Source organism: Gadus chalcogrammus, chromosome 9 (genome assembly GCF_026213295.1).
Source record: "Gadus chalcogrammus isolate NIFS_2021 chromosome 9, NIFS_Gcha_1.0, whole genome shotgun sequence".
NCBI classification, from domain to species: Eukaryota; Metazoa; Chordata; class Actinopteri; order Gadiformes; family Gadidae; genus Gadus; species Gadus chalcogrammus.
Genome location: NC_079420.1, coordinates 7,440,170 through 7,464,586, shown reverse-complemented (window position 1 = coordinate 7,464,586; position 24,417 = coordinate 7,440,170). Strand labels below are relative to the sequence as shown.

Sequence of the window (24,417 nt, the reverse complement as noted above, 5' to 3'; positions counted from 1 at the left end):
AGACACACACACACACACACACACACACACACACACACACACACACACACACACACACACACACACACACACACACGCGCGCGCGCGCACACACACACACACACACACACACACACACACACACACACACACACACACACACACACACACACACACACACACACACACACACACACATCAACACACACAGACACACGTGAAGACAGCATCATGTGAGTGCAAGATGCAAGCAGCACACAAACAAATGGCGTGGACACAGGATCTATTTTAGTGAACCAGTCACAGCAGCCCAGGAATCTATATATCTACCCGCTTTGTGTGCGTCTGAGCTCAGAAAAGCTACCAGTCACAAACGCTTAGCAATAAGGTAAGAGTTTCTCAGTTTTCATTTTGAAATGACAATCAAGCAATTTAAAATATTAATTTGGGGATCAGTTTTGAAAGTATGAATGTATGTGAACAAATACATAAAATGTGATTGTATTGGCTCAACAAATACATTTTGAAAAATCGAATCATTGATTGAATTCATTGAATTCTACAACTGGACATCCGTCATGGCTTAGTTGAAGTGCAACATTATTGAAGTTTGGTCATCTCTTAAGGCTTGAGTTCCATGGTAAGGAAGGCAGTCACACTGAGCAGCTGCCTATGACCTTGCACTGAGTTCTGAGACGTTATAAATGCCTGGTGACTTTCTAACATTCATGTGTTTCTATTAAGCATATATGTCTTAAAGACACTTCTCATCATTTAGAAAAATGAAAGCAAAAACTTGAATTCAACGTCACAGCCTTTTAGCCTACTCAACTAACTTGATTATTCAAATTAGTTCCGTCAACATTTGAAAAAACATTGACATGTATTTTCACATTGAGATTATGAATAATCATAATTTGTTTTTTTAAAGGAACTGAGAGGAGACAAAACAAGCTGGCACCATGTCTGAAGCGTAAGAAATCAACTTCATATTTTTAAGACTGCATTCAAATTGCGATTAACATATTTATCCTCAAAACATTGTAACTTATTCTTGTCAATTATTTTCCCTTTCTTTCTTCCCCCCTGATTTCATAGTCCGGTAAGTTCAAATAAGTTGACTATTATTAATATTATAATAATATTCCTCATACATTAAAGTTTCACCTTTCTGTTTAGGGTCACTTTGCTGTTTTTAAGCTTTCTTTTGGGATGTGTTTTGTTTATTTTTCAGAAAGCAAAGCCTAAAATATCTGCATCTCGAAGACTGTTCTTGAAGGTACTATGTGTGTTTGTATATATGTGTGTGTGTGTGTGTGTGTGTGTGTGTGTGTGTGTGTGTGTGTGTGTGTGTGTGTGTGTGTGTGTGTGTGTGTGTTTGTGTGTACACAACGTGTACATGTGTGTGCATGTGTGTCCATGTAAAAATCCCATGCCGATGATAACTGCTGTAATTAAATGTACCAACAAAAGATCTGTATAAAAAAATAAAAACTGTAGCCTTCACAGATGTGATTTTGTAACATAATACGTGTTGTGCACCAGACCAAACTGATGAAGAGGGCCATGACCATGCTAGTCACCGACAAGGAGAACAGGCGACTGGAGCGAGAGAGAGTCCTGGCGGAGAGAGTTCCACCGCTGCAGCTGTCAGGCCTATCCGTGCAGGATCTGCAGGTACAACATCTACAGTACAACAGCCATATATTCAAAACAATGTACTATGTCCCTACACCTTTTACCTTCATGAATGAAACCCCCAAACACAGTGTTGGGTCGCTCTGTTGGTTTCAGTAAGAGTTATGTATGACTGACAGATCCATGTAACCGATACACAAAGTTGTTGAGATTCTCTGTGGGTTTGATGACTTGACGACAGGCCGACTGGAGCGAGTTGTACTTAATATAGAGGGCCGGAGAAGGACCTACAACAGGTCAGGTGGATAGGTGAGACGGACAGTTGACGGGGAATGCAACAGACGCACATGATTTTGTGTGTGTGTGCGTGCACACTGCACACGCGTTTGCAATTTTCTTTTTCCATAGGCCAACAAGCACATTATATGAAGGTATTGGGCAAGTTTAAGGACTGAATAATACACATCTATATATATATATATATATATATATATATATATATATATATATAGATAAAGATAATCACTTTAACAAGATATTACTGGTGATTCTATCCAATGAATTTGAATGTGACACTGTGGATTCAATCCAGTAGCTTTATTTCTCACTCTAGCTATTACATGTCTGTCCTGTGTATATAAGAACCATTTTACTTTTGAGGGAGTTAACACAAGGGAGATCTAGGAATATAAATAGAAGGGAATGTGAAACATGTGACTGTTCTACTTATGTAGAAAAGTACTGATTAAAAGCCTTTGCTTTTGTTTGGTAGACCGTTTTGTCTTGTATTGTATATAAAAGGCCTAGGTCAAAGGTCAAAGAGGCCTCCCATTCTGAAGGACCCCATTCTTCTTTTCACAGAATCTCTGCAAGGAGCTCTCCCAGAAAATTGATGTGGTGGATGAGGAAAGATACGATATTAATTCAAAAGTGTCCAAAAGCGAACTGGAGGTAATAGTTATCTCATCATGCTTACAACATGTATGTAATGTGAAATGTAAAGTGCATAGAAAACTTTAACTGTATTACTATATATGGTGTTTTAAAGTATAACGCGTATGCTTATATGCAAAGCATAAGTGCATACATACATACATACATACATACATACATACATACATACATACATACATACATGCATACATACATGCATACATACATACATACATACATACATACATGCATGCATGCATACATACATACATACATACATACATACATACATACATACATACATACATACATACATACATACATACATACATACATACATACATACATACATACTTGCATACATACATTCATGGGTGACACGGGTGGGAATCGAACCCCTAGCCCTCTCTGTTAACGCCTGCCGGTAACAGGTCCAGGACCTGTCCCAGAAAATCGGGGATCTGAAGGGAAAGATGAAGAGACCCAATCTGAAGAGAGTGAGGGTGTCTGCCGACGCCATGCTGGGCGCCCTGCTGGGGTCAAAGGTCAAGGAGTCTGTGGACTTCAAGGCAGCCCTCAAGACGGTGAAGAAGGAGGATGAGAAGGTAAGAACTAGGGGGGGGTGCCCGAAGTGTTATTGACGCCGTTGTATGCAACTGTTGTGCACAGAATGTATTTGTTTGTTTGCTGTGCTACACAAGGTTCCCACACGAGGTTGCACGTTCAAAGCCAGCCGCCATCTTGGTGATTTTCACCATTATTACCATAATAATAGGATCATAGCAACAGTTTGCTCGGTTATTGTCGTTTTCTTCATCAAGAAGTAACAAGATGGCCTTGAACTTCTGCTATTTAACTTTTTGAAATCCTTGTATCAGTGTTTGACTCCTATCTTTTGTCCACGCCCCCATAGAAAGAAGAGGTCACTGATTGGCGTAAGAATGTGGAATCAATGTCTGGGATGGAGGGCAGGAAGAAGCTGTTCGATGCTGCATAAAACTGACGTTTTGAGGAGCCCAGTTGTTCCCTGTTCTCTGTGGGTGAAACTCAATGAATCATGAAAGTGCTACAATGACTGATTCATTAACATCCCAATAGATACAGATGTGTGCGTGGAAGTGTCCCATTTCCACTTGTTATCCTCATTACTCTAGGGGTCGTACATGTTTTTGAGTGTGATGTGTTATAAACAATATGCATAATTGTATTAGAAACAATATCTCATGTAGATATACATTGAGGATGTGTAGCTTCAGGTACTGCACAGTGCTGCTGGCCCATGTTTGCAGATGCACTTCTCTTACTCATCATCTCATCTTCTGTGTGGAAGATGGTACAAGGTACAAGGTATTTTGGTACAAGCTGATCAGTTCTTTAACAATGACGAACGTATAATAGTATTAAAATATCATGAAAAAAAAGTTGCATTGTATTTTAGGTGTGTTTTGGTCTGCCATTTTTGTGTACAAAAAGGCAATGCTCATTCCATCTGCAGTTGATATATATGATTGTATGTTGAGTTATTAAAAAGCATATGATTTAATTCGGTACCAATGTGTCTAATATAATAATAAAAACAATCATGAAGACGTTTGTTCAAAGGTAGTCCCATCCGTGAATATTTTTCCATAACAATTTCATGTTCACTGAACCTCAAAAACGTCAACATATCGTTCAATCTAGTAACTATCTTTATTTTTTTTATTTTTTTTTACAGCTATAACTGTTTCACATTTGAATCAGTTGGGGATGATTCTCAAACATTCGGTTATTTTTTTTTGTTTAAGCAGAATAATATATAACAGCATTATTATTATTTGTATTCTACTGAATAATCTTCCGTTGGGTCGTAGTGATCCAGAATCACCCCAAAGTTCACAGCCACTCAGCCTCCCCCTCGTCACGGCGGTTTCCCCTCTGACATAACCACACCAACGTGACCCGTACCCTTCTCCTAGTTTGGGCATGAATATAAAATGAGCGCCGCCCACTAGTCTGGTTCGCAGTTCTGATTGGACAATACAATTCACACTCGTAAGTCTCCGCTTTTCGGTTTTTTTTTATCACTGGACCGTTTACGTCTCAGTATGTACAAATTGTAGGCAGACTCGCTGAAGGTAAGCAATGTTTAACGCTATTCAACGAGTGCAAACTCCGTAAAAAAAAAAAAAAAAAAAGGTTTCCTTGGCTAAGAAAACAAAACAAATATATTGCGATCACGTTAAGCTGTGATCAACACGTCTGTTTACAACGGAACGAATACGGTCTCGTAGCTCCTGCAATGTGGTCTCTTTTATAACTCAACATGTAAGTTAACGTTAAATACTCATTTCATAAGATTCCGCATGTACCGTTAGCCTCTAGTTTTTCTTTGCCGCTTACTGCTGGCCCACTATGGGGGGCAGCGCGTATACAAGCATGGCTACTCAGTGATACACGGTCCACAGACTGACCGCAGATCATGTTGACGATACTGCCATCGTTTTCCTTCACTCTTCTCTCCTTTTATTAGTAATTGACCATGCTACCTCCTGTCGATCAAAACCCCAGGTTTCCTCTATCCGCTATCGGGTGTTCAGATGTCAAAATACAAAGTCATCCTGCTCAGACATGGCGAGGGGGAGTGGAACAAAGAGAACCGCTTCTGCAGCTGGGTGGACCAGAAGCTCAGCACGGATGGAGTGAAGGAGGCCCAGGCGTGTGGCCGCCTCCTCAGGGAGCAGGGCTACACCTTTGACGTGGTATTCACCTCCCTGCTCAGTCGATCCGTCCACACGGCCTGGCTTGTGCTTGAGGCCATGCGCCAGGAGTGGGTCCCCGTGGTGAAGTCGTGGAGGCTGAACGAGCGCCACTACGGCGCCCTCATCGGGCTCAACCGTGCAGAGATGGCCCTCAACCACGGGGAGCAGCAGGTGAAAGTGTGGAGGAGGAGCTATAACGTCACGCCGCCACCCATCGATCAATCCCACCCGTACTACCAGGAGATCTACAACGACCGCCGGTACAGCAACTGCGACGTGAGCAAGGATGAGCTGCCCAGGGCGGAGAGCCTGAAGCAGGTACTGGACCGGCTGCTGCCCTACTGGGACGGGACGGTGGGGCCGGAGATCCGGAGTGGACGCAGTGTGCTCATCTCTGCTCATGGGAACAGCTGCAGAGCTCTGCTGAAGCACCTGGAAGGTATGTCTGCTGTTTGCATCAGCTCAATGGAGGGGGTCCTCTATTGTTTACATTTGCTTTTGTCTGTTGTTGTTGTTGTTGTTGTTGTTGTGGCTGTTGTCGTTGGTGAGTGGTCTGAATGCCTTTTGGTTTTCGAAAGTTGAGTATAGCAAAAACACACCATGACCCCGAAGAGAGGAGTCGGTCACCAGTGTGAACCGAAGCCCATTTAGGGTGAAAGGACAGGTTTGAGTTCCACAAATGGAGGGATGAACTTTTGCAGAAAAGGCCAACGAGTTTATGTTTCATGTATCTGTTTCTATGCGATACACTTTGACCTTTGTAAATGGCCACTGGCGCACACAGTCACTTTCCACTCACTTTATATCTAGGCTGTTATGTAATATCGTGCAGCCAGGCTGTGACTACAGTTTCCCTCCTACAGCTCCCACAAGTTGTGTGTGGGTAATATTATGAAATGTATTAACACAGCTACTGTGTTTCTTCTTTCAACACCTGTTGCTCTTTGTGCATAGTTGCATTCAGGACACCAGTTTTGTAGGGCTGCAAGCAATGATAATTTGAATGGGGAATCATCTATTTATCTTTTTTAAGCAATACATCATTAAAAATGTATGTCATTTAAGGGCTTTTTGTTTGTGCAGCCCTTAATCACAGTTGCAGCCTTAAAGCACACAGTATACCACCAGGTGTGAGTGTTATTAGCCGTTACAAGCCGTTTTGCAAATCTGCCTCTTCTGACATCACAAGTGGGCCCACCTAGATGTATGACTGATAAATGAGCAACGTTTGCTACAGTCCACTGGGAAGGCTGGTAGACTGATCTATCCAGCACAAATCTAGGTGGACACGCCCACTTGTGATGCCCGAAGAGGCAGATTAACAAAACGGCTTGTGAAAATCTGACACACCCTTTTAACCCTATAGCCAATTTCATAAATACAAATTCTTTGCCTGGGAACTCGACAAATATGCAAGCTCATGTTTTATTTGCTCTGGCATTCGCGCCTGGACGCATCCTTTCAGAAATATTTCTGTCAGACCTGGCTGGGGCCGGACCAATCACAATAGTTTACGTAATATGGGGTGGGTTTAATACGATGACGAAACAGGGGAGCACTGTATGGGAGCTCTGTTAAGACATTTTCTTAAACAACCAAGATGGCTGCCGCTGATGTGTCTCACCTCAAGTTGCTATGATCTGTTAATTGCGATCCAATTGAATCCTGAGGCATTTTGGTCTGTGGCTGTTGATATTGCCCCCTGAAAACTGAAAAGGTTCTTGACAAAATCCATTTTGCAAACTGGTGACATAAAGCTAATTCTAATTCCAAGAAAACCAAAAGAAAAAAAAAAAAACGACACCAAATAAAACAAATCTGAAGCAGATGTTTGATATTTGGCTTATAAATTATATTTCAACCAAATTGACAGTCATTCATTTTTCTCCATCCATCAATTGCTAACTCATCACAGCAACTGACCTCACCGTTCATCCCGACAGGCATATCGGACAGCGACATCGTCAACGTGACGCTGCCCACGGGCACGCCTGTTCTGCTGGAGCTGGACGAGAGCCTGCGGGCGGTGAAGCCCCGGCAGCTGCTGGGAGACCAGGTCAAGATCCAGGCGGCCATCAAGATGGTCGAGGACCAGGGGAAGGTCAAGCCCGCCGCCTGAACACAATCACAGGCGCTACGCCGTATTTGCCATGTTTTTCCTTCTAGGGATTCATTCGTTCGTTGGAAAACAAATGAAACGTGAAAGAAATAGCAGCGATGATGGGCTGTTTTAGGAGGAATCTAAGGAATCAGGATGTATCGTGAGGATCCTGATCTTTCAGGAGAGTGTCGTGTTGGGGCTAGGCTAGGGTGGTGGCGAGGGGGTTTGACTCCCAAAGGAGAGCATAACGAGTCCTTCCCCTTCCTGTAGGCATCGCTCGGCATAACCTCCAGCTGTAAGTCCTTCTGGATAGAAGTATCTGCTTTCTCGACTAAATCTTTAAGTAGTAAGGGTCAAATGGATTGGTTGTGGATTTATTTAGTAGTCTCTCAGACCTCCGATCAAAGGACCAATGGAGCCACGAGGATGGTACTGTAGCTGTCTTGTCACTGTGAAGACAAAATGGGTTTGGCTTGAGTAGAAGCTTCGATAGCGGATCTTACTGAAGACACCATAGACTAAGCTAAAACAAAGCAGCACTTACGTAACACATGGGACAAGTGTAGGTGACGCATTTATCATTCATTGGGTTTTCTGTTATGCAAAGATATTTGAAAGCTTTTAACACAGATGCACTTTGTGATGATGCCTAAAACAATGTACTAGGATGGATTGGCTTAGAAGAATATAGCTTTTTAAAAAGTTTAACAATCAGAGTATAGGTAATTTGATCGTTTGTTTAGGAATACAATCAATTGACTAACTGTGCACTGCCAAAAAACGATTGATGTTTGTCTGAATGAGTGGAGCATTTCCTTCTTTGCTTCCAATCTAACTATGATTGACCATGAATTAGCTTTTTTTATGTGCTTTTTAATTGGAGTAGCCAGAAAGCCTTTATGCTTCTAAATATAGTGCCTACATGTGACTTATCAACTCGGCTTAGCCCTGTCAGATTGGTTCATTCCAATATATTATATATTATATATTTCTATTTTTTAGGAGCCAAACAGACATTTAAAAAGTATTGACCCCCTTCCAAACTGTATTCCTAGTTCTCATTGAGATTATAACCATGTACGGTAGGCTGTTACAGGCAGAAGTTGTGTTATTTATTGTTACTGAGGGATTTATTTTGGGTTTTGCAATTTGTGTGGATACTACTGGGGAATCTTGTGTCATGCAAGAGATACTGAAATATATTTTATTTTGGATACATAAAACGATATATAATGTGTATATAAAGTAAGCTACTCTTGTTTTAGCCTTTGGCTATGGTAATGGTTATGGTTGGTTTAACACAATGTTAAATAACAATCAATATCCTCTTTGGTATTTTGTACTAAATTCTGTGATTTTACATCCTTTTTTTGTGATTTTGTTTTATTGCTGATTGAATAGAAATGTATAGAAGACAAAGTGTTTTTTTGTGTGTGTCTGTTATTTGCCAACAAGTACTGTAAGCCACATCGTTGTTTTGTAGTTCCTAGTCATGTATACTGTGTTTTAGTCAGAACTATGGTCAGTATTCACATCACAACACATCAATTACTGTAGGATCCTCACTGTTCTCACCAAACGTAATGTTATTGAAGCACGAGGCATGTTAAATTCAATAAAAAAATGTACAATGTTGTCCATTGAATTTATTTATATAAAGTATCCACTGTGAAACCTAGAAAAGTACTGACCATAGATATTAGATACTGTGATGATATTCATCACAGACATTGTTGGGATGTCCATTTCTATGTGTCTTGGTGGATGTGAAGTATGTTGCTGTTTATTCACGGGGGGTAACGAGTGGAGGCTGGAGGACAGGAGGGGCTGCGCGTGCTGTGGGAAGTGGTATAAAGCTCGCGACTTTAATCATCCGTTGACTTCCACCGAGCAGCCTGCAGTCCGACTGGTAAGTTAATTTATCCATCATCATCGATATATCCTTTTACTTTACTTTGCTATTCAGTCCCATAAATTAAGGCCAAAATCACAGACGCCTGTTCATCGATGTATTTCGATTATTTGCAAGTTTTTAATAACTTAATGAGTGTTAATGATGAAAACCTTAAAAATTAGCAAGGGTAGCTCACTGGAGCCAGATGTGGACATGTCGTTTTTACTTTGTAGGCCTCTTTACTTTCTAAGACCTGTCTGACGGAAAACAACAATGTGCATTCAATGTATCCTGAGCAAGGTGTTATAGCTAGCGAAGTTCAATTCCGATATCAACTATTGGGAATCGATTACAGCTTTGATGTTCATTCCCTCTCACGTTGGGCTATATAGGACGATGCTGACCAGATAATGTGTAATAAGAAAGCAAAACCAGCTAAATTCCGTTTTTGTAGTTATTGGTAACAAATAAAATAATTTTATTAGGTAGATATATAGCATGTTATTTCAATTTGATTTCTTTCAAATGGCCTCTCCTGGCTAGATGAGCAGGAAAGGTGTGGCAGGATATTGTAGTGGCTGTTTCCCTCCCAGTCAAAACATACGGGTCCAATCTCATATGTCCACACTACCTACCTGTGTCTGAATTATCTGTGAGTTTCCTTCTAAATAGTGAATTATAGAAACGTAGAACCTAAATCAAACCCTAAAACCATGAACATGGAAGACTGCACAGTGATCATCCTGTGTGAAACCAGGGTATTGATATCATCACACAGAGACACAACACTTGTTTTTGGTACACAGGGAAATTAAGAATTTGTTTTCCCTAATCATTATAAACGAGCGGACATTGGAAATCTGCCTGTGTCTCTAAAAAGGTGCCATCTGCCTGTTCAGTAGGGGAAATGCCAACTGAGTGTCCCCTTCCTTAGATGGTATTGAAGATTGAGTCTTTTGAACCACACTTGGTTGCTGTGTGTGTGTGAGCATTGGCTTTCCGACTTACTTGATTCCTTGTCCAAGTCTCCTAGGGGATGGGAATGTGTTTGGGATGGTCTCCAGAGGAAACTCAGAGCATCGCTCCTCCTTCTACTGTATGTGGAGTGTAGCCAAGGTGGACTTGAAACACAAGTTTGGAGCATATTTTCATTATGGATTGTGGTCATTCATAATGGTGTGTAATCAGTGTGTGACACTTATGTAACACCATTTCAAAACACAGAGAAACATGATCCGCTGTGGTTTGATGCTGTGTTGATTGCGTACGTATTGACTGTCATGACATCCAAACTGATGACAACGTGTTGTTGTAATGTATGAATGTATTGCTATATAAAGCATATTTTGTTTTGTGTCAGCCTACAGCCTAGATGCTGAATCAAACGAGTCCTCTCTTAATAGTGAATAAGGGACATGGTGACCACAATATGTTTAATTTTTCATAGCACAGACAGCTCTTTTGTCCTATGTGTTGTTGGTTTGAGGCCTAAGAGATATGGACTCTGCTAAGTGAATATGTATGTGAAGCTCTGATGGGAAATGGTTACAAACATGGTGGGGAACAGGGTTTTTGCTCTGACATTTACTTTGTATCAAAGGTCATTTCGGTCCCTTACTTTAGTATAAACAATTGTTAAAGGTTATAGCAATACAGAAATGCTTAGGTCATTTTTTGTGTCAAAATACGAGCCTGTAAAACACAATGACAGACAATAGTTATTGTTGGCTCAAGAAAATCTCTACATTTAGATTATTCTGTTCTTCATGCATTTATGGAAAAGTGATTTGTTGTAGACATAATGGAAAGAAAAGTTATTCTTAGGTTGCTGTTAGCTTAGCAGCAGGTATTTCCCAGAGTAAACAACATGTTTCTGTTTTGGACGTTGCCAAAGTTGGGGAGCTACGCTAACGTGGTGCTAACAGTGTTGCGCTCTTCCTTAAAAGGAGGCGTAGCAGCGCAGCATCCCAGTGAACTGGCGTAGGGAGGAAGGAGAGGCCAACAGCCTCTCTGCATCCACGTACACTCCCTGTGGCTCCCTCTCTCCTCTTACAATCCTTCAGTCTCCCTTTCTCTTACAGTCCCTCAGTCTCTCTCTCTCTCTCTCTCTCTCTCTCTCTCTCTCTCTCTCTCTCTCTATCTCATCTACTCCTCCTCAGTCTCTCTCTCTCTCTCTCATCGTACAGCCCCTCAGTCTCTCTCTCTCTGTCTCTCATCGTACAGTCCCTCAGTCTCTCTCGCTCTGTCTCTCTCTTTCATCGTACAGTCCCTCAGTCTCTCTCTCTCTCTCTCTCTCTCCTCCTCTCTCTCTCTCTCTCTCTCCTCCTCTCTCTCTCTCTCTCTCTCTCTCTCTCTCTCTCTCTCTCTCGGTCATCTTACAGTCCCTCTGGCTCTTTCTCTCCTCTTACAGTCACTCCTAGTAAAAGCATTTCAAGCCATTTCGCCCAAATTTTCCTTGTTACGTGTGCATATAATTACAAGGAAATGCATCCCTGATCCATTCTCACAAGTCAGGACCATCCCCATCCTAACTGTGCCAGATAATACTACTATAGGAAACCACAAACCTCCTCCAGTCGCCCCAGAGAGCAGGTCACTCTGTGCCGCCCAGTCACTTTGCCTTGTAAACCGACTGGAATTCCTGTCCTGGCCAGGGATATTTCTTTTTTTGTGTGTGTTTTTTTTTTTTTTAAATATACATGACCATATTTGGTCATGCAAAGCTAGCTGCCGAGGCCCCTTGATTGATTGCACACGCCTCTGTGACAAGTGTTTGGGAGAGCGTTGAGTTGTTTTCCTCCATGTATTGAGACCCAGGTTTGAGATGATAGTATGCCGATTGGATTTGTCTGCACTGCATGATGATGATTAATATAACATTATTATAATCATATGGATTTGTGGAGAAAGCAACCACCATGACATTAATCAAATATCAACGTTGGGGAGGGGAGGGATACATATATTCCTGTTTTGAGAGAGAGAGAGAGAGAGAGAGAGAGAGAGAGAGAGAGAGAGAGAGAGAGAGAGAGAGAGAGAGAGAGAGAGAGAGAGAGAGAGAGAGAAATTATGAGAGAACTGTCAAGGGAATACATTATATTGGAATACAAATTATATTACTCTCTTATTTTCATATCTTTCATGCCATATTATATTGATGTATATATATTTATATACACATAGTAAAGTCAGTGGCCAAGGAGTTGGAGCAGGTAACATGTGAGTAACATCTGGAGGGCTCCTGAAATGTGCTCTGAATTGAATGTTTTTCACATTACAAAGAAAAGAGAAGAATGTTTTACTGTGCCCTTTGAAGTCCCAGTGTTTAAACCGGCAGCAATCCATTTTAAATACCGCTTTATCAGACAGTATACAAACAGCATATGGTGTATACATAGAAGAAGGACTGATGTAAGCATTGTGCTTTAGGTAAAGATGCCAAATCCGGTGATTAATCAGGGTGAACATCGTCCAATGAGACAGTTTTACAAATATACTTATCAAACAATCGGTGGGAGTTAGTGCAACGTATCTCTTTTTAATGGACACTGCTTTGTGTAGTGTCATCCATCCATCATACTTTAGATTCTATCAACAGGGTCCTAGATTTCACCCTTTCTCCTCAATTTTTCTCCACACATCTTAAAGCACTTGGAAGGAAAATACTTCTAGTACTAAGAATCAGTTGATTCAAATTGTTAGTTCCTCTAGATCTAGATGATTTGCATATCAACCCTATGATGTCCATTATTAATCTTAATACTTGATATTGAAGGATATTGAAGGATATTTTGGCATATTTAATAATTGAACAGAACATCGCTGCAAAGTCACTGTACGACGGTTATAATTCATCTACATGACACAGAACGAATTGGACAGGGTACAGTAGATTGAAATCATGCTGTAGTCTAATTGTCTAGCACACCTCCAGGGTTACATATTTGATTATCTGTATTAACCTCAGACCAGAAACAAAGTCACTTGTGGAGTCTTTCACCAATGTTAGGAACGTCTGGCCATTGTTAGCGTCTGCCGTCAGTCACTGCATAAAGAAAAGAGAGAGAGAGAGAGAGAGAGAGAGAGAGAGAGAGAGAGAGAGAGAGAGAGAGAGAGAGAGAGAGAGAGAGAGAGAGAGAGAGAGAGAGAGAGAGAGAGAGAGAGAGAGAGAGAGAGACAGAGAGAGAGAGAGACAGAAAGAGAGTCTATGCCAGTGTGAGTCTGCTGTCAGTCGGTGCATTAAGAGAATAGAGAGACAGAGAGAGAGCTAGAGACGAAGAGAGAGCGAAAAGGAGAAAAGGAGAGAGAGAGGTGTGTACAAGCATGTGCCATCTTTTTCCTCCATCACGTGTTTAAATGTAAACGAAAAGGCCACAGAAAGGAGTGCACTGAACCAGGGCGATGCAACGTACCCAGAGAGGGTCTAATCAGACCCAGATGGTTGAATCATAATCCGTCATGTGGTAATGATTTGTGGGAATGGGGACAGGAAGACCACAGGATGTCCACAACACATATAACACGCCAATGTACACAAACCGGGAGATTAGCAGAACCGTGTGTCGTTTATGTAACAGAAGACTTGTTTCCTGATCCAGGGTGTATTGACCAAGGCGAAGACCAAAGGCGCGGTTTACAGTTTGGCAGAAAATTAGGGAAGAAACTCCATCGTTTGATAATCTAGCCAGCTGTTTGAAGTGTCAACACTGAAGGAATATAGGGGTCGATGGGCGGGGAATTCTTCCCAGCCTTGAAAGGTCTGAGTGCGCGGAGAGAGAGAGAGAGAGGTGGGGTTTATAATTGGTGGATGAAAGGTTGGTGTGGAACGACACACATTTCTATTAAACTAATCACTGTCCTGCCAGCCCTGGATGAGCGTGTGTGCATTAATATGTGTATGCATGTTTAATGTAGAGTGGGAATGCCCTTAATGTAAATGTGTGTGTGTGAGTGTATGATTCTGTGGTGCTTGTGTTTGATTCCGTGTGTGTATGTGTTCGGTGTGTGTGTGTGTGTGTGTGTGTGTGTGTGTGTGTGTGTGTGTGTGTGTGTGTGTGTGTGTGTGTGTGTGTGTGTGTGTGTGTGTGTGTGTGTGTGTGTGTGTGAGAGAGAGAGAGTGTGCATGTGTGTGTGAGGGTATGCATTTGTATGTGCGTGTGTTTTGGTTGGTAGGTCTGTTTCTGCGTGCGTGATGCTTGTCTGTGTACATGGTCACACAGGCCTCTATGTGTGTAAGGGGGTCCACGAAAGACCATTAAGGCAAAGAATGAGCCTGGGGACAAAGTAGGGGTTGGGGAGGGAGTCACCACTGGCCCTGGTCCAAGACCAACAGGACCACAGTGAGACTCTGACATGTCTGAGAGCTGCTAGCCAGTGTCTTGCCTGGTTCAACACATGGGTCCATCATGCCAAAGGCGGGGTCCCCCAGAAGCACAGAGCTACCTTTGTTCCATCACCCCCTGTGTAAAACGAGGACCAGGAGCAGTGATGGAGAGCAGTGAGTGAGCTGCAAGGGTCTTCGTTGTATGTGTCTCATTTATTGGTTAGACATGACGTCGATTTGGATAATGAGGCTGACGAAGATGATGTTGTGATGACAGTGGTGGTGATGATGATGGGGATGTTGTGGTAGTGGTGGTTGTGAGGTTGGCGATGGCGGTGATGGTGGGGATGAGGATGATGATGATGATGATGTTGATGATGATGATGATGATGATGAAGATGATGATGGTTATAATGAATGCTGATGTTAGTGTGTTGAGACTGAGTGTGTTGAAGCCTTCCCCGACAGCAGTTGGAAGTCTTCTATAACAGGGTTAGGAGAAATACAGGTGTGTATTGGCCGGACACAGGACTGTCCAAGCACTGAACACTGGCTAGGGTTGGTTCTTGTGTTTGTTTTTGATTGGTTGATAGAAGTGGTGGGGTTGGGACTACAGAGAATGAGCTGGAATGTAGCTTCAATAGACAGATTGGTCTGCCAAACCAAAAACAACCTAGCAGTTTCAGCACCAGTGTCATTGTTTAATGCATTGATAGTTCAGCATGATGTCATTACTTAGTTATAAACAATGCAATATTTTACAAATTAAATTTGGAAAATAGAAGGCACCAACTAAAACTTGCAAGTGACTACATCATCTAACTTGCCCAGCTTCATGAGAATTTGTCAAGCTAATGTAGATATTTGTGTGTGTTTCTGTAGCCGTTTACAAGACAAATAACGAACTTTACTAATGGCAAGCCAGCAACCGCTCTATGTCAATAAGTCCCGTTATGTTGCGAGTTGAAGTGCAGCAAAAGTGTGGCTCCACTGCCTTATATGGGCAGTCACTTCCAAGGTCCACATGAAATATAAACTGCCATGCAATTGCTTGTATACCATAATGATGGCTCAGTCAGGCGAGCTGGTGGGGCTCTCTTGAGATCGTGTGTCCCGTTGGACACATTTAACTGCATGTCCTCATAAGGTTAAGTATGCATGTAAAACTAGCTATACTCACAGACTTTAGCCTGGTCTAATATCTCAATAGGAAACATTTCCTTGTTTGCTTTCTGTGTTAAAGTGTTAAAAAATAGGACAAAGTGAATACGGTTTGTGCTTTTGTGTGTGCATGCGTGTACATGAAAGCCTCTTTTATGCATTCACTGCCTATCTGCAAATTCAACAAAGACAGAACGACAGACATATACACACGCCGACAGACCAATAGAGAGACAGGGAGATAGATAGTAAAATAAAGACAGAACTGCTTCCATCAAGCGTGAACAAACTCATTGTAATCTTCCTTTGATGAGATTCCCTTTGGTCTTTGGATTAATCTTGTAGAGTTGACTATTGTGCTTGGATAATTCTATTCCAACCAACTGGTGCCAATAACTACAGCTGCAGTCGAAACGCATTGGGTTGTAATAGCTCATCTGAGGAACCAGCTAGATACTTGCTACATAGATAGTTTGCTTATGTGATTTGGAAGCAGTTTAGCATAAATACGGTATCAAGTTAGATGCTTAATTCATCATCCAATATGGTGTGTATGAAGATGGATTAAATTGTCAGATCAAGTGATGAAAAACCAATCAGTTATGTTATAAACATTTCTCCAGTACATCTGTGATGGATTAAATGAAACACGAAAGCTCATAGCAAAGGGAAACAACCCGTGCATTGTATTTCCTTATTTAAATATATTACAATTTCTAGAGAAGAAAGTCTGGGTTGCTTCTGAAGGAAAGGAAGAAATACTTTCCAGGCTTTCTGAAAACCTACCAAACTCAATTAGAACCTAAACTATTCTATGTATATAGATATTTGCAGGAAATAGTTTTGGATTTTAGATTAGTTTAGATTATTTTATTAGATTTTTGCTACGGCAGCTTAAATTGCAAGTGGAAAATTAGCATGATCATTGAATAAAAGGTGATGCTTTGAAGTGACCATCATTTAGATACTTGCCCTTTCTCTCAGTACTCCATCTTTGAGCGAATGGTTTCACACCTGGTTCAGTATGTTAGGCACATTATCTCTTATCTGTTATCCAACGCGCACAACCACACACAAAGTCACAACATGAATTTATACAAAGAACATTTGTCAATATGTTCAAGCATTTATCAGTGCATGCATCTACAGTACAGCCATGGGCCATCAGTACAATGGGGAGGTGTAAGGCAACAAGATGCCCAATGGAAGTTGGCCTTGGGGAAGTTTGTGAAACAAACAGCAACACATAGCTACATAGTATTAAGGATGCCAAGGGATCTAGAAAGAGGAAATCAAATAGTGGACATTGTAAGAACAGTGAGGGAGAAGGAAGGAATACAGAAATGCAATCATTTGCCAGAAGAGGAGGAGCTGATATGGAAAATGAAGAGAGGGTAGAGAGAGAGAGAGAGAGAGAGAGAGAGAGAGAGAGAGAGAGAGAGAGAGAGAGAGAGAGAGAGAGAGAGAGAGAGAGAGAGAGAGAGAGAGAGAGAGAGAGAGAGAGAGAGAGAGGGGGAGAGAGAGGGGGGGAGAGAGAGAGAGAGAGGGCTTTTCCTTTTCTGGTAGTTAAACCTGCTGGAAGAGTAAGCAGGAATTAGTTGGGCTGCGGAAAGAGTCAGAGATACAAACCAGACTGCAGAGGATACAAGGTTGGCCCATGGAATAAACCCAGACACTGCTAAGGTACTGTAGAACAGGAGACACATTACGCTTGGTAGATGTTGTTGATGTTGTGAATACCTAGAGTAGTGACGTATCATTTTGACTTAAATTAGAATCATGGAGAGATGATCGATTAGTCCATTCATTTATTGTTCATTTTGTTCTCGCAGAATTTGATTTAATCATAAATGTTGTTTTACATTGTCAGTCTTGAGTGTAAAGGTATAGGGGTGCAAAGGTATCAGTGTGTAAAGGAGTGAAGGTCTAGGGGCATAGTTGTAAGTTGTGAAGGAGTGAAGATGTAAAGGTGTGAAGCCAGGGGTTTTCAAGTGTAAAGGTGTGAACCTAAATTTGAAGGCGTAAGAAGGTGAAGACGTAGAGGTGTGATGGTGTGAGGCCAAGGCTCCCAGCAGTAGTGTCTAATGGTGTGGCGGTTGTGTGGTTTCCAGTGAGAACGCCAGCAGAAGCTTTGAGGCATCATGGACGATGACTTTGACCGACGCATGGAGCTGAGGAGGCAGCGGAGGGAGCAGATGCGCGTCGAGGGAGACGGGTGAGTGGTCCGGTCATCCCTCACATAACACATGAACGCACACACACACATAAACTCACAGACACACTCATACATACACACACACACACACACACACACACACACACACACACACACACACACACACACACACACACACACACACACACACACACACACACACACACACACACACACACACACACACACACACAACCATACACACATACACATACTTGGAACATGTTGATAGGAAAGTTGGCTGTAAAACCGAATGGCCCCACGGGGACTAATAAAATAATGTGATTCTGAATCTGAATCTGAACACACACACACACACACACACACACACACACACACACACACACACACACACACACACACACACACACACACACACACACACACACACACACACACACACCGTAAAAGGGTAAGATTTGCCTTTGTCTCACCTATCCCAGTATTATTGAGTGTATTGTATACGTCTGTCGAGTGTCTGTTTCTTTGTCTGTGGCGTCTGCCTCATTTTCTGCCTGTCAGTTTATGCTTCCTCGCTCGTTTCTGAGCCCGTCCAGACCTTGGTCAGAGAGGCGAATGGAACAGACAAGAGTCGGAGGGTGTGCACATGATTCAAGACTAATAGGCTTCTCTCTCTCTCTCTCTCTCTCTCTCTCTCTCTCTCTGTCTCTCTCTCTCTCTCTCTCTCTCTCTCTCTCTCTCTCCTCTCTCTCTCTCTCTCTCTCTCTCTCTCTCTCTCTCTCTCTCTATCTCTCTCTCTCTCTCTCTCTCTCTGTCTCTGACCACCTGTGTCGCCATTTGTGTGTACCTTGGTCCTCCCTTTTCTCGTGGACACATTGCTGACTGACCACTAACCTCTAACCATAATCATTTGAGTGTAATGACATGGTCTTCTTATCTCAAACAAAACAACCTTATGCTGTTCATCCAACCCCCAAACCCCTCCATCTTATATGAAGAATGTAACACACATGGAGTTCATTCGTGATAATAGATCCTCATATGGAAGGGGACTGGTCGAGAAATGTTTGAACGACTAGTTTGCATGCTAGGCAGATCAAAGAAGACCTTCAATAACGAAAGGTCGAACAGCAGAATCTCAGTACACAGGCAATACCAATTTGTTCTTCTGTAGGGAACCAGTCATAGAAAGAAGATGAGAAACATACCCCAAAAAATCATCCCAAATGTGTACACTTGGAACATGTGGATATGAAAGTGTCATCCTCATCCCTAGTGTGTTGGCTGCTCTGCGCATCACACCACACAGCCATGAGGCCTGCGCTACAGGGCTATTCGTGTAGTGTTGTGCATCTGGCATCCCTTATTACACGTTGGGTTCAGCTCCACTGAAGCTGTAATGTGGTACAGGACTGAAGAGGTGAAGCAGAGTGCTAAAGTACATTGATCATGAAGTCGTCGTGTTCACATGATCAATCACAACCCAACCTCACTTAATTCTCTCCCAGGCTGTCTGCCACAGCGTAAGACGTCTTATCAGGCTATTATACGGACTTGCTGGGTTCAAGAGTGGCATGCCAAACTATTTTCTCAGAGTTTGGTAGCCAGCCAAAGCAAACCCTGGCATGTCTGGCTGTATGGCTGATATCTCTTCTGGTCCGCGGCTATAAAACACAGAAAAATATTGTTTTGCCTGGCAGTGTTTTAATTTATTTCAGGGGCGAGGCATTTTGTTCATTGTTTTGTTGTTTTGGACTCTGATATCTTTCATCTGAGTGATTTGTCCCGGTAATCAGCTGAAAGTGTGTGGGTAATGATCAGCCAATTGAGACTATAGGGCTTGTGCATCAACACGTCCGCTCGCAATGACGGCCTCCATTTTGGAAGCATAGCAGCATTGGAGTGTCAGTTATCATGACGGTAGTAATGCTTTTTAGGTTATTGTTGATTGTCTAATGATTTTTCATTATTGGGAGAGGTTGTTCTGTTTGAAGCTGCCACAGCATTTCTCATGCGATATGGGGCGAAAGTTTTAGTCTAGGTTTCGATTTATTTAAGTTGCTTTAGGATTTTGAAGTGCTACACTTCCCTTCCTCTCTGTGTCCTCTCAATATGGAGTACAACAACAAAACATCCTATGATTCATTCTGATGAGGAATCCCGATAGAGACGGCTACAACTTTACTCACCCGAAACGTGAGCCGCAATCATGCACCCCTTCCATCAGTATGCTTAATGTCTCAATGCTAACCATTATGGGAGTGGGGTATAAAGTACGGTAGGCCTCTTGCTTGGGGGTAGAGTAACCCCTAATTGAATTACTTCCACGGTGGACGTGGCTTGGAAGAGCATCCGTTGGGTTTTTTCCGCCCCATTTAGCGCAGCGTGTTCCGTCTCTACGCTCAGAGACAAAGAGGATTCCTGCTGTCGCCTCTGCCGTCTTCTTTCTCTCCCGCAACATCTGCAAAACATTTTGTGCGTGTTTTTGTGTGTGTGGAGACTCTCGGGAAGAGCTGGAATAAATAATACTGGTTGCTCTGTCAATGGGCCGTTTCAAGATCTCCCTGGCCGCCTGGTCAGGGCCGGTGGGGCCTTGAGAGACGGGGCCTGGCAGCGCTGTCTCGCTGGCCCTGGACCAGACTCTTACACTGCCAGCCAGTTCAGCTGCAGGATGTGTGCAGACCGAATGCTGGAGAACCTTATGTTCCCCAGTGTTTTATTTTGAGGTTATCATGGGGGGCTCTGATACCGATAGCTCTCTCTGGTCACTGTTTCAGTGTTGTGGTTTCTAGTATTGCATTTTAGAGGATGGATCTATCCCCGATACCTCATGTGTATGTGTATGTATATATATATATATATCAGGGTTTCCACAGCACTTTACAGCTTAGGTTGCCGCCTATGCAACAGTTTAAATTGCACAAATTCATTGAATGTTCTTGTGTCAGTTGTTATTTTGACAATCTTGTTTAGCACTTTACTAAATATCTCTGGGAACCCTGTGTGTGTGTATATATATATATATATATATATATATATATATATATATATATATATATATTATGAACTGCCTTGCATTTCAGCTTTTTGGTTTCCATAGAAATATACATCATTATCATTATCATATCATTATCATCATCATTAAGTATCCACTTACGCTCACCCTTACATCCTCTTTCCCATTGGCTCAGCGTGGGCGGGGGCAACGGCGAAGACGATGAGGAGGCCTCCCGGGAGCGGAGGAGGCGTGCCAGGGAGGAGAGGAAGAAGACGAAGGACCCGGAGGAGACTGGGGCCGAGGCTGGGGAGGTCATCGACACCAACAGGTAACCCCATGGTCTCAGGGTGGTACCGATTTATTCAGCATTCAAACAGTAAAATCTGCAGACGATCACATCAAAGGGTAACTGGAGCTGATGCGACAGACCGGCTCTTAAGCTCACTTTTGTACGTGTGTGTGGCCACGTAAAGTTCCCTTTCGCTGTAGGTGCCACCGAAAATATATACTCTTAAGGAATCATCCTCAAAAGCATCCCTCACTGATTTAAGAACACCAAGCTGTCCCATTAGTAGGCAGTACAATGTCCACCGATTAAGCCTGATTGCAGCATCTCCGCCCCACTGCCATGCGAATTACGTCTTTCTCATGCTCTCACAGTGTGACCGAGACCACCACCATGGAGACCACCCTCTCCAACGAAACCACCGTGGACCACTCCACTTCCAACGAGGCCGCAGACGCTGACACCACCCCCGACGACGACGCTGCTGACCCTAGCCCCGACACCGCCGCCGCCGCCGACAACGCCCCCGCCGCCACGGAGGGAGGCGACACCGACGACCAGGTTCTGTTGGACCGCCTCGCCCAGAGGGAGGAGCGCAGGAAGAAGAGGATGCAGGAGGCCCTGGAGAGACAGAAGGAGTTCGACCCCACCATCACCGCCAACGGCATGGACGAAGAAGAAGGGAAGGCTTCCGAGGGGAACGCGTCCCGAGAGGAGGAGGCGCCTAAAGAGGAAGCTGCTTCTGGACCCGAGGTTGTGGCGGAGGTAAGGTTGTGCACGTTATATGAACGATATGCATTATTAGTGCTCGAAGAACCAGTTGGAGAATGACCAAAGACAAAGGTGTGGATCTCTGAGCTCAGTATCGTAGACCAACCGTATTTTTTTTGTCATTGTATTTGCAAAAAAACATGAAATGCTCGTTACCTTCTAGGAGGAGATTAAGGAGGAGGTTGTTGTAGCATCAGACCAGGAAGTACAGCGGTCCGTTTCAGGAGAGGCAGACGAGGAGAGGGAGAAGAGAGAGGAGGAGGAGGAGAAACAGCAACAGGAGACGGAGGAAAGGAAGCGGAGAGAGGAGGAGGAGGCGAGGAAGGAGGAAGAGAGAAAGCAGCAGGAGGAACAAAGGAGGAGAGAACAAGAGGAGCAGCAAAGAGAAAAGGAGGAGAGGCTCAGGAAGGAGGCCGAGGAGAAGAAGAAGAAGGAAGCGGAAATGGAGGCGAAGAGGAAGGAGGAAGAGCAAAACCGGAAAAAGGAAATGGAAGAAAAAAACAAGGAAGAGGAGCAAAAGCGGAAAAAGGAATTGGAAGACAAGAAGAAAAAAGAGCAGGAGGAAAAGCAGAAGAAGAAGGAGCTGGAGGACAAGAAAAAGAAGGAGGATGAGGAAAAACTGAAAAAGGAAACGGCGGACAGAAAGAAGAGAGACGAAGAGGATAAACTGAAGAAGAAGGAGGCGGAGGAGAAGAAGAAGAAAGAGGAGGTATCATAGTGTGTCTTGCATTTTCACAAATTGCAACCGGAGCACCCTGCACAACTCAGACGTAGTCACTGGTTTACTTGGCCCGACACATTAATACAGGCTGTGATAGAGGGACTTCGAAGCTTCCGGACAGTTTGAGTGTTTGCGCTGGCATGCTCGTTGGTTTGGCCGCAGTTCACAGTTTGCTCACTCTGGCTTTGCTTGCCAGTTGTGTTAGGGACGTGCGTTCATCCATCTCATGTCACCATCAGGCACAGTGTGAAGCGTTGTGAGCACAACTCTGCGTTTCCTTCACTTCACATGAACCACTCTGTCATGGCTCTTTCCGCTGCTTCGATATTTGATCTCTCTGAAGATGTGGCCATTGCTTTCCAGCTCAATTAATCCTTTTCCATTTCTTGGTTTTCTCTTCAAAGGAGGAGAAGCCAAAACGACTTGGTTTCAAGGATAAGGTAATTAGTAGGTTGCGATAAAACAATGAATGTCACATTGTTGTGTTTGACAAAACTGTTGGTTGTTTTTATGGTTTCTAACATCTAATTTCTTTGTCAGCTTGAACCAACCAAACAGACTGGAGCCTTCCCTGGCCTCAACCATCACAAACCAGAGCCCACCCCGAGGTTAGCCTTGCTGGACTCCTTTGGTCATGAAAATCCCACCTTGATGTTCCAAACGTGCTAACACTTTACAATAAGGGGACATTAATGAGCCATTCCTTAACATTAGTAAATGCAGTATCATAGGGCTACGGGTTAGGGTTAGTGGGTAAGGGTAAGCCTGACCTTGTTAAATAATGTGAAATACATTTCTTAGTTAACTTGAACACCATAACTTTAGCTAAACACTATTAGTAAATGATTACTAGACATTAGTTAACTGTTGATTATCTGTGAGTTAAGGGTTATTACTGAATTAAATAATAATAACCTTCCCTCATTGTAAAGGGTTACCCCAAACATTTAAAACAATTCTGTCTGTGTGTGTGTGTGCGCGTGCGTGTGTCTGTGTGTGAGTCTTTGTGTGTGCGTGTGTGTGCTTGCCTTTGCGTGTGTGTGTCTTTGTGTGTGTGTGAGTGTGTTTCTTTGTCTGTGTGTGTGTGTGTGTGTGTGTGTGTGTGTGTGTGTGTGTGTGTGTGTGTGTGTGTGTGTGTGTGTGTGTGTGTGTGTGTGTGTGTGTGTGTGTGTGTGTGTGTGTGTGTGTGTGTGTGTGCGGGCCTGCCTGTGTGTGTGTGTGTGCGTGTGCCAGCCGCGACAGTGCTCTCTCCCCGGAGGAGGCGGAGCGGCTGGAGGCGGAGAAGAAGCTGGAGGAGCTGAAGCGGCGACGGGACAACGCGGAGAACGAGGAGCTGGAGAAGATGAAGCACAAGGCGCAGCAGTCCGGGGCCGAGCTGGAGGGCCTGAAGAAGAAGAGGGAGGAGCGCAAGAAGGTGCTCGAGGAGGAGGACCGGAAGAGGAAGCAGGACCTGGCCGACAAGAAGGCCAAGGAACAGGTGAGGCCTTTCGGCACAATGGTGGACGTGTTTGGTGTCAGGGGGACAACCTGTGGGACGTCCCGTCAGCTGAGAAGAGGATGGGTGGAGGCACTTAAAGACAGTGCTTAGCGTTCTGTAGCATCTTATCCTAGCTGTCTATGTTGTATAGGGGGAATGGGTTGACATAGCGATTGTTAGGATAAAAGCTAAATGCCCGACATGTAAATGTCAATGTG

General features: G+C 43.3%; 3 protein-coding genes across 8 annotated transcripts in view; all 3 read left to right on the top strand.

Annotated features, from left to right (window-relative positions):
* The first annotated feature begins 203 nt into the window (after nt 1-203).
* Nucleotides 204-4,134, top strand: LOC130389273 (troponin I, slow skeletal muscle-like). The gene is made up of 6 exons (XM_056598978.1): nt 204-1,081; nt 1,214-1,258; nt 1,525-1,656; nt 2,479-2,568; nt 2,982-3,155; nt 3,464-4,134. The coding sequence occupies exons 3-6, from the start codon at nt 1,534-1,536 to the stop codon at nt 3,545-3,547; spliced, it is 471 nt and encodes a 156-aa protein (XP_056454953.1). The 5' UTR covers nt 204-1,081; nt 1,214-1,258; nt 1,525-1,533; the 3' UTR covers nt 3,548-4,134.
* Nucleotides 4,135-4,552: 418 nt separating this feature from the next.
* Nucleotides 4,553-9,231, top strand: bpgm (2,3-bisphosphoglycerate mutase). 3 transcript variants are annotated; one of them, XM_056599339.1, is made up of 3 exons: nt 4,553-4,667; nt 5,101-5,730; nt 7,235-9,230. In XM_056599339.1, the coding sequence occupies exons 2-3, from the start codon at nt 5,130-5,132 to the stop codon at nt 7,408-7,410; spliced, it is 777 nt and encodes a 258-aa protein (XP_056455314.1). In that variant the 5' UTR covers nt 4,553-4,667; nt 5,101-5,129; the 3' UTR covers nt 7,411-9,230. The 3 variants fall into 3 exon arrangements, with proteins under 3 accessions (XP_056455314.1, XP_056455313.1, XP_056455315.1); XM_056599338.1 differs by having other exon boundaries at nt 4,575-4,667; nt 5,063-5,730; XM_056599340.1 differs by lacking the exon at nt 4,553-4,667 and adding an exon at nt 4,678-4,857 and having other exon boundaries at nt 7,235-9,231.
* Nucleotides 9,232-9,281: 50 nt separating this feature from the next.
* Nucleotides 9,282-24,417, top strand: part of cald1b (caldesmon 1b) — a 24,227-nt gene continuing 9,091 nt past the window's right edge. For 2 of the 4 annotated variants that reach the window (XR_008896563.1, XM_056599335.1), the window contains exons 1-8: nt 17,367-17,453; nt 17,882-17,985; nt 21,138-21,272; nt 21,605-21,995; nt 22,165-22,710; nt 23,127-23,162; nt 23,263-23,330; nt 23,956-24,199. Coding sequence is in view for 3 of the 4 variants with exons in the window: in XM_056599335.1 (XP_056455310.1) it covers nt 17,912-17,985; nt 21,138-21,272; nt 21,605-21,995; nt 22,165-22,710; nt 23,127-23,162; nt 23,263-23,330; nt 23,956-24,199 (1,494 nt within the window). In the remaining variant the exon portion in view is untranslated. Of the gene's footprint in view, nt 9,302-17,366; nt 17,454-17,881; nt 17,986-21,137; nt 21,273-21,604; nt 21,996-22,164; nt 22,711-23,126; nt 23,163-23,262; nt 23,331-23,955; nt 24,200-24,417 lie in introns of those variants that run through there. The other 2 variants (XM_056599336.1, XM_056599337.1) reach the window with 2 other exon arrangements.

Coding starts and splice junctions, on each gene's coding strand:
- LOC130389273 (XM_056598978.1), top strand. CDS start 1,534: ATGAAGAGGGCCATGACCATGCTAGTCACCGACAAGGAGAACAGGCGA. Junction 2,569..2,981: donor TGTCCAAAAGCGAACTGGAG/GTAATAGTTATC, acceptor TGCCGGTAACAG/GTCCAGGACCTGTCCCAGAA. Junction 3,156..3,463: donor TGAAGAAGGAGGATGAGAAG/GTAAGAACTAGG, acceptor ACGCCCCCATAG/AAAGAAGAGGTCACTGATTG.
- bpgm (XM_056599340.1), top strand. CDS start 5,130: ATGTCAAAATACAAAGTCATCCTGCTCAGACATGGCGAGGGGGAGTGG. Junction 5,731..7,234: donor TCTGCTGAAGCACCTGGAAG/GTATGTCTGCTG, acceptor TCATCCCGACAG/GCATATCGGACAGCGACATC.